General features: G+C 38.7%; 1 protein-coding gene across 1 annotated transcript in view; it reads right to left on the bottom strand.

Annotated features, from left to right (window-relative positions):
- Window positions 1–290: 290 nt before the first annotated feature.
- LOC128214768 (adhesion G protein-coupled receptor L2-like) overlaps window positions 291–10,616 on the bottom strand; it is a 45,094-nt gene continuing 34,768 nt past the window's right edge. The window contains exons 16-21 of the mRNA XM_052921407.1: window positions 8,837–8,990; window positions 5,022–5,088; window positions 4,823–4,889; window positions 3,718–3,812; window positions 2,144–2,312; window positions 291–1,641 (exon numbers count right to left, since the gene is read on the bottom strand). Coding sequence (XP_052777367.1) covers window positions 1,453–1,641; window positions 2,144–2,312; window positions 3,718–3,812; window positions 4,823–4,889; window positions 5,022–5,088; window positions 8,837–8,990 — 741 coding nt within the window. The 3' untranslated portion in view covers window positions 291–1,452. The remainder of the gene's footprint in view (window positions 1,642–2,143; window positions 2,313–3,717; window positions 3,813–4,822; window positions 4,890–5,021; window positions 5,089–8,836; window positions 8,991–10,616) is intronic.

Here is a 10,616-nt window from a genome sequence, read left to right as displayed (position 1 = left end):
GTGTGAATTTTTGATTTGTGTAAACTAGAGCCAGATGTAAATGCCAATGCTCGTTCCTTGTTTTCCGCCAAACAAGGGGCATAACTCAATAAGTATTAAAGCCAGAGTTATGGGTCTTTGCAAAATGTACTAATTGAGTAAACTTTTATCGTCATATATCATACTTCTCTTGTTTAAGTGTACTTTTGGACTACATGACTATTATTATAAACTTATGTTTTGTACCGCGACTAGTGAATACAATTTTGGAAACTTAAGGATGTCTTTGTTAGGAAATACAATAGCAAGGCATTGTTTTTACAGATTTTATTGCATTTGAAGCATGTTTATACAGATAGAAGGAAATACTTAAAGATAAGTTTCAAACAAAAAGTATGCTGAAATGACTACATGGAGTGGTATCACAGAATTCATATGAGTTCAACATCGGTATAAAAAAAACAACATAAAAACTTGAGGTTCTTTTCATGAAAAATCCTTAGAGCAATTTCGTATTTTAGGAAGGACATTAAACAAGATTACAGCAATGTAGAAATCACAATTATTCCTACGTACAACATCGCTCCTAGGTACAAGATCGCTCCTAGGTACAAGATCGCTCCTAGGTACAACATCGCTCCTAGGTACAACATTGCTCCTAGGTACAACATCGCTCCTAGGTACAACATTGCTCCTAGGTACAACATCGCTCCTATGTTCAATATTGCTAAAACATTTTGTTCAAAAATGCGTCCTATAGGTAGGTACACGATCGCTCCTAGGAAAAATGCGTCCTATGTACAAGATCGCTCCTAGGAACAAGATCGCTCCTAGGAACAAAATGCGTCCTAGGTACAAGATCGCTCCCAGGAACAAAATGCGTCCTAGATACAAGATCGCTCCTAGGAACAAAATGCGTCCTAGATACAAGATCGCTCCTAGGAACAAAAAGCGTCATAGGTACTTCATAGCACCTCGCCCCTGCCCTAGTAAAGCATTGCTTTTTTAACATCCTGTGAACAAGAAAAATGGTCCACACAATAGTAAACAAGCACATTAAATAGAGAGACACCAGTACATAATGATCAGTTTTTGAATAATACACACAGTTAAGCTTGGCAAGAAAGCTCCGTCAACATGTTCATACGAATATTTCAAAATAATAATTTGTTGATGAACTTTTTAGGATCCTCATCAATATTTCAACGTATCTAACGTGCTGTCACTTTTAATATACAATTCTTTTATTGCACGAGTCACACGCTATGTGTTTAAGAGCCAACGCGTACAGGTATGATTTACAACAACATAGACCACGTGTCATAATCATGCACGAGTCACACGTGCTTTGATAAAGAGACAATGCATACAGGTATAATTTACAATAACATAGACAACGTGTCATTATCATGCACGTGGCTGGATTAATAATTATCATGTAATTTCTTCCTTGTGATACCCGGACCCGGATGTTCACGCATCAGTGGACGTGCGGTGGTCCTTGCCGTTGGCGGTTTGAGAGTCGTCAGAGAAGCCTGGCTCTGGGCGGTGGTGGAGCTGGAGGCCACTGGAGTGACCGGAAGCGTTCGCCTTGGTGGAGTGGGTGCCGCTGGACGTTGGCCTCCGCGTGTAGTCGATAAATCGCTGGAATTCCTTACGGATCTAAAAAGTCAAGTGTATGCTGTACATGTGGATATTGTATGGCCCATCATCAAATTAAATGAACAACAGCCAATTAAATTATACTTTGACAAAGTGTCCTCAGGTAACTTATCGGCTAGTTGACTCATTGAAATTATTTGATTGGTTGTTAGTTATTATTGGATAAATATTGACCAATCAATGAACATTTCGCATAACGTTGACTTAACCGAAAAACGGTTTTCTACAATAAGCTGCTGACTGGTAGGTATTATAATGGACCCCCCCCACACCCCCCAAAAAACAACAACAAAAAAAACAAACACACACACACAAAACAAACGGCATATAAGGCATGCATAGGCAATGCCGCGACTGTATGCTATACAAATTAATTCAGACTTTCATAACTAATATCAAATTCAACGCAACGATATTTAATGTTAAACGATACGACCAATGAACTTTAAAATTTAAAAAAAATATAAAACAGACATGTTTGTTGCTTGTACAAGACCTCTACCTTTTTATTGAGTACACAGTGGAATACGAAGATGAAGAGGCCCTGGAGGGAGTTGAAAATGGTGAAAAGGTATGCGAATGGAAGGGCCTCCTCGCTGATGTAGAAATAGCCAAACACCCACGTGAGGCCCAGCAACACTTCAAGGGCCAGGGCTCCTTGGATCCATGCCCTGAAAAAAGGAATTAAATATGGCAAAGATCGATAAGGTCAAATCGAGGACAGGGCCTCCTAAACTGATGCTCTGCTTTTGCTCTTGGGTTCGTCCACAAGAACACTGGGGCGGGGGATTTTACAATAAGATGTTACAGACCACGAGAAACTTGTTTCATGACACCATTTTTATTGGGACCATTAGACCACTTTATCAACATGGCGTTCTTTCCAAAACCCAGCTTTGTTCACGAGAGCGGCCGTAAAATTATGCATTCGAATTCCGAGACACCCTTCGAAAACTGACTAAATTCGTTTAGCCACATCTTGGCATGACATATACGGTTGTAAATACAGTAAAGGTAGGTTGACAGTCCACAAAAACCAACACTGTTGGCCTACATCACAATCAGGTGAACACACCAAATAATTAAATGACCATATCAACATACACAATTGTAAACATGCATGCATGAAGGGATCTCTTGTGGCGTATTGACATAAACACTGATTTCTTACAATGCATATTGCTTTTGCTTGTACTTGTCGTAAAAGCTGTATTAGCTGAGCATGTTGGAACGGGAAAAACGGTAACAGGGACAAATGTTACAATCAAAGCGCTTAAAGTGCGATGGGAACGTGGCGCATTATGTACATAGGACACGTTATACTAAATTTATTATTGGATTTTTTTCTTAAACATGGATCGTTCCTTTCAATACAACAATATAAAAAGAAAATGAAAAGAATACATTATTATTCTTTAAGAAATTCTGAAATAAGCAATGTATATGCATATTTAAACCATAGATGTTGTTTTTTTTCCAGTGAAACTTTACATATACCAATAATGAACTAAATCAATACAGGCTAAAACAAATCTCTGTAAACATGTTCACAAAGTTTCAATGGTATCATGCAGACATGTGTTTTGTATTTTGTTTTAATATCGATATGACGAAATAACTTGATACTCATCTGCCTTGAATAGGCTGATATTAGTAGAGTATATATTGTGTTTTTTTGCCCTCTTGACGAATGGGGCCAGGGCTCTTAGAATTGTGAAATACCTACAAATGCCAAAAATTGTGAATTTAGTTTAACATAAGAAACAAAACAAAGCCTTATATACGATTCTGGGAAAACTGCATTTAAACATTATGTGCTAGCTGACTTTTCAAGAAATAAAGTTTAAAATTCGAGTCCACTTTAAATTTATGAAAAAATAAAGATTTTATATTTTGAAGGATGCCGAATTTCGGCTTATTTTTTAGTCGGTAAAAACAACAACACGCTGGCATTATGTGAATGAAAACTTGTGTTCCAGCGAATCTCCTGTTATGTTCATACATTATATCCACAGAACTGGTTCATTGCAGAAACACATATTGTTTCTTAATCATAGAGACCAATTATCCACCGACCTTATGTTTCCTGTCGGGGACTTGTCCTTCGTGAAAACATACTCTGAATGTTTACACACCGCTGTCATGGCGTATATCAATATCAACAGGTTCACCTGCAATATGGAAGATAAATACAAACTGTTCATCCGAATCGTAAATCCCACCAAGAAGTACGGGAATGTATAAATAATGTAAAGCGAATGTTCATAGAACAACTCTCTAACAAACATTACATGTACACGTCTTTTGTTACTACTTTTAAATGTCAAACGGGCTTTTGTTCCTTACAATTATCATATTATAGGATTGAAGCGCACATTTTTTAAAGCAATAAAATGGAATTTGAATAAAACTAGAGCTGTCGTGTGAATGAAGCATACCCCGAATTTTGCCTGGACACAGGAATGGCAAACTCCTTCTTTCAAAAGAGTCCGTAACTCCGAGGTTATTCCACACTGCATTTCCACTTATCATGATTAACCAATGTATGTTGTTTCGTTTAAATCCATTGAGTACTTAAGAAGTTACGGTACTGACAAGAAAAGGTAATAAAGGGGAATAATGATGTAGTTAGCTAAAATATAGTTATGGTTCTTGAACATTGCACTTTCTCTCGTTATGTTCTATCATTGTATGAATTTTTGATGATTTCTATCAGGTTGTTTTGAAGTTATGCTCCAAACAATACAAGGTAACAAAGGACAATAACTCTGCGATAAGCAGAAATAGAGCTTTGGTTCTTGTACACTGCACTTCCTCGCTTAACCATCTATGAGGTTTAATTAAATTACATCAAGTAGTTTTTAAATAATGCTCCGGACAAGAAAAGTAACAAAGGGAGGTTATGGTTCGTGTACACTGCACTTTTGTTCGTTGTGCTTTACTATTTAAATTCCATTCAGTAGTTTTCAAGTTATACTTCGAAAAAGGAAAAATGCAACGGCCGACTATCCAACGGGTTCCTCCAATATACACTCCCTCAAACTTCGTTTGTCGGGGGTATAAAGACTGAGTTACAGTCCAAATCAGTCTGAAAAGTGCTAAAAGTATTTACGAAGAAGTATTTACAAAAGGTATCAAAACAACAACAACAACAACAACAGCTATTTTTCAACATACGTACGAGTAATATAAATGCTACGGGACCGGCGAAGCTCCATAAAAACATTTTGTCCGATGTCAACCAACAACTGCAAAAGGAACCGCCATATAAGGTAAGTCACATACTAATATATTACAATTCACATTTTCTTTTATACAATGAAACAACTCATTTAAATCCATATTGTTGTAAAGATGATTGTTAGGAAAGAACAACTCACTATTTCTCAGTTCCATATCCATCATGATAAACAAGAGCAGATATTCCAACAATCAAAAGCGGGAATCCTGAAAAAAATAATAAAACATTTGCATAATGAAATTAACTAATTGTGCTCATATGTAACATTAATTATAAAAAAAAAACTGGTTTACTGAGAAAAAAATATACAATACGTACAGTTCTACGGGTATAACAAATGTATGCAATAGGGAAATACATTTCTATCAAGAACCTAGTTATAATACAGAATTTATCCATCCAATGCAGAATACACATTTAGAGTATCAAGTACCTAAAAACAAATGCAATTACGATTTGTAATAGGTTTATTTTTAGTGATACAATCTGTCGACATAGTGCCTCAAAGACAAACTGCTGTTTAGTGTGTGTTTGATTACTTATACGCATTATTCAAACCGCAAAACTAAGTCGGACCCGACGAGGTAATAGTGTTCGAACGGCTACGATACGTACCATATCCGACGAGGTAGTAGTGACAGGCCAAGATACGTATCATATCCGACAATATAGTAGTGTTTGACCGGCAACGATACGTATCATGTCCGACAATATACGAGTGTTCGACAGGCCAAGATACGTATCATATCCGACAATATAGTAGTGTTTGACCGGCCACGATACGTACCATATCCGACAAGATAGTAGTGTTTGACCAGATTTGATATGTACCATATCCGACAAGATAGTAGTGTTCGACCGGCTACGATACGTATCATATCCGACAAGAAAGTAGTGTTTGACCGGCTACGATACGTACCATATCCGACAAGATAGTAGTGTTTGACCGGCCTCTATACGTACCATATCCACAAAGATAGTAGTGTTTGACCGGCTACGATACGTACCATATCCGACAAGATAATAGTGTTTGACCGGCTACGGTACGTACCATATCCGACACAATATTAATGTTTGACCGGCTACGATACGTATCATATCCGACAAGATAGAAGTGTTCGACCGGCTACGATACGCACCATATCCGACAAGATAGTAGTGTTTGACCGGCTACGATACGTACCATATCCGACAAGATAGTAGTGTTTGACCGGCTACGATACGTACCATATCCGATAAGATAGTAGTGTTTGACCGGCTATGATACGTACAATATCCGACAAGATAGTAGTGTTTGACCGGCTACGATACGTACCATATCCGACATGATAGTAGTGTTTGACCGGCCTCTATACGTACCATATCCAACAAGATAGAAGTGTTTGACTGGCTACGATACGTACCATATCCGACAAGATAGTAGTGTTTGACCGGCTACGATACGTACCATATCCGACAAGATAGTAGTGTTTGACCGGCCTCTATACGTACCATATCCGACAAGATAGTAGTGTTTGACCGGCTACGATACGTACCATATCCGACAAGATAATAGTATTTGACCGGCTACGATACGTAGCATATCCGACACAATATAAGTGTTTGACCGGCTACGATACGTATTATATCCGACAAGATAGTAGTGTTTGACCAGCATTGATACGTACCATATCCGACAAGATAGTAGTGTTCGACCGGCTACGATACGTACCATATCCGACAAGATATTAGTGTTTGACCGGCCACGATACGTACCATATCCGACAAGATAGTAGTGTTTGACCGGCTACGAAACGTACCATATCCGACAAGATAGTAGTGTTTGACCGGCTATGATACGTACCATATCCGACAAGATAGTAGTGTTTGACCGGCTACGATACGTACCATATCCGACAAGATAGTAGTGTTTGACCGGCCTCTATACGTACCATATCCAACAAAATAGAAGTGTTTGACTGGCTACGATACGTACCACATCCGACAAGATAGTAGTGTTTGATCGGCTACGATACGTACCATATCCGACAAGATATTAGTGTTTGACCGGTTACGATATGTACCATATCCAACAAGGTAGTATTGTTTGACCGGCAACGATACGTACCTTATCCGACGAAGAAGTAGTATTTTACCAAGGAACGTACCTTATCCGACAAGAAAGTAGTGTTTGACCGGCTACGATACGTATCATATCCGACACAATATTAGTGTTTGACCGGCTACGATACGTATCATATCCGACAAGATAGTAGTGTTTGACCGGCTACGATACGTACCATATCCGACAAGATAGTAGTGTTCGACCGGCTACGATACGCACCATATCCGACAAGATAGTAGTGTTTGACCGGCTACGATACGTACCATATCCGACAAGATAGTAGTAATTGACCGGCTACAATACGTACCATATCCGACAAGATAGTAGTGTTTGACCGGCTATGATACGTACCATATCCGACAAGATAGTAGTGTTTGACCGGCTACGATACGTACCATATCCGACATGATAGTAGTGTTTGACCGGCCTCTATACGTACCATATCCAACAAGATAGAAGTGTTTGACTGGCTACGGTACGTACCATATCCGACAAGATAGTAGTGTTTGACTGGCTACGATACGTACCATATCCGACAAGATAGTAGTGTTTGACCAGCTTTGATACGTACCATATCCGACAAGATAGTAGTGTTCGACCGGCTACGATACGTACCATACCATATCCGACAAGAAAGTAGTGTTTGACCGGCTACGATACGTACCATATCCGAAGAGATAGTAGTGTTTGACCGGCCTCTATACGTACCATATCCGACAAGATAGTAGTATTTGACCGGCTACGATACGTACCATATCCGACAAGATAATAATGTTTGACCGGCTACGATACGTACCATATCCGACACAATATTAGTGTTTGACCGGCTACGATACGTAGCATATCCGACACAATATTAGTGTTTGACCGGTTACGATACGTATCATATCCGACAAGATAGTAGTGTTTGACCAGCATTGATACGTACCATATCCGACAAGATAGTGGTGTTCGACCGGCTACGATACGTACCATATCCGACAAGATAGTAGTGTTTGACCGGCTACGATACGTACCATATCCGACAAGATAGTAGTGTTTGACCGGCTACGATACGTACCATATCCGACAAGATAGTAGTGTTTGACCGGCTATGATATGTACCATATCCGACAAGATAGTAGTGTTTGACCGACTACGATACGTACCATATCCGACAAGATAGTAGTGTTTGACCGGCCTCTATACGTACCATATCCAACAATATAGAAGTGTTTGACTGGCTACGATACGTACCATATCCGACAAGATAGTAGTGTTTGACCGGCTACGATACGTACCATATCCGACAAGATATTAGTGTTTGACCTGTTACGATATGTACCATATCCAACAAGGTAGTATTGTTTGACCGGCAACGATACGTACCTTATCCGACGAAGAAGTAGTATTTTACCAAGGAACGTTCCTTATCCGACAAGAAATAAGTGTTTGACCGGCTACGATACGTACCATATCCGACAAGATAGTAGTGTCTGACCGGCCACGGAACGTACCATATCAGACCAGATATTAGTATTTAACCCTTGACCGGCAACGATACGTACCATATCCGACGATGAAGTAGTATTTGACCAAGGTACGTACCATTTACGACGAGAAAGTAGTATTTGACCCTTAACCTGCCAAGATACGTACCATATTCGACAAGGTTGTAGTATTTCACTATTGACTTACCACAAAACATACCATATCCGACGAGGTTTGTAGTATTTTACCACGGTACGTACCATATCCGACGTGATGGAAGTATTTGTCCAGGATACGTACCATATCCGACGTGATGGAAGTATTTGTCCAGGATACGTACCATATCCGACGTGATGGAAGTATTTGTCCAGGATACGTACCATATCCGACGAGATAGTAGTATTTGAATCTTGACCTGGCGGCATCAAACACCTGGATGAGCATGATGAGGATGTGAATACCCTCTAGCAACATCCAGAAGAAACTTGATGTGAAGAAGAAGTGCAGCACCCCCGCGATCACCGCACATGCGATCTGAAATATGACGTCATTACAGAAAAAATGTTTAAATATTACTGATAGTACATCATAAGTTAAAAAAACATGTTTGTCCCGATTAATCTGACAAGGGGCCTATTTCAAACTAACGTGTGACATTAAAGGCCTAGTTTAAGCCTTTTATAAGTGGCCCACCTCCCAAAGTCATTGTATAGTACACATCTTCTGTGTTTTGAGCTGAATCTTTATTGCCCTATGCTGTTTTTCAGATCTCAGATCTGAGTGTCCTGCTGGGTTACTTTGAAGTAATGGTAGATTTATTAAAGGAAATGAACAAAACATCTTAATATCATACTGGTATATTTTGTTCACTTCTCCAAGTTATATTTTATTTATTATTGTAGTGCTTTAGAATAAAGAGAGTAATGTTATACGTCATGCATTTTGTTTAAACAAGAATTAGTAAAGTATTTGTGAGACAATGCGATTATCTACTCTAAAAGTGTCAACTTTAAATACCCCATAAGCCAATTTACAAATAGACAGGAATTTGAAAACTGTGGTCACACCAGTGCAATAAGCAGTCGATGCACAGCGGGGGATTAAAACACACACACGCACACGCACACGCGCACGCACACGCACACACAAAAAACGTGTATTGTACGCAACTTCTGTGTATTGATAGTTATCTTAATCGCCTTGTGCTTCTTATCAGATCTCCGATTCAAGTGTCCAGCTGTGCAGTTGTAGATGTGTTATATAATATAGAAATGGACAATACATGTCTTTTATTTGTAGATGTCTTTTAGTTGTTGTTGTTGTTGTTCAATTGATAATAAACTTATTGTTACCATCCCTTTGAATAATATTAAAAGTAATGTTATATATAATAGCCAATAAATATTATTTAACCAGGATGCTTCACAATTTGGATATAAAAATGGTGACAATGCATTTAAAATGGATTTAAAGATATATATTATGTATCTATTTAAATACTTATCACTCGTTTTGGTTTATCATTTATTTCCAATCAGTTTAATTAATAAATACATTAGATATGCATATTGTTTATATGTTTTAGTCAGACAATGCGATTATCTACTCAAAATATATCAACCCTAAATGGCCCTGAGCCAATAAACAAATACACAGGAAATGGCCCCTACTGTGACACCAGCGCACTATAGAGGAGATGCACAGCAGGCCAAACATTTCTTAAACTAGGCCTTTAAACTGGCCTCTAAACTGGACTTTAATAGGCATGCCATGACAAACCAACAGATATCGGCAGTTCGCCACCATTTCACATAACATATAGTCTACTTCAAATGTCACAGATCTGGCATTACATACTTGTATATGAAACTGAAAATATTTGGTTCTAACATTAACACAAGTTTGGATTGTTCGCAGATATAAATAATTCAAGTACAACTGTGTATATAAGCATTTTTTCACGAGGGCGACGATAACTGATTATAGAACAACGGTCGATGGTAGAAACCAGTACTGCTGTCCATTTTGAGTGGCAATGCAAAAGTTCCCCTGGTGGTGAATGAACCCACAACCTCTTGGGTTGAGAGGTAGACACCTATTCCACTAGACCACTGCTACACTGCTAGCCTATTAGATGTGGGGCGGACAACTATACCGCTA

Source organism: Mya arenaria, chromosome 13 (assembly GCF_026914265.1).
Source record: "Mya arenaria isolate MELC-2E11 chromosome 13, ASM2691426v1".
Classification (NCBI taxonomy): domain Eukaryota; kingdom Metazoa; phylum Mollusca; class Bivalvia; order Myida; family Myidae; genus Mya; species Mya arenaria.
Note: the sequence above shows the minus strand (reverse complement) of the source record. Positions and strands in the feature narration are given on the sequence as shown.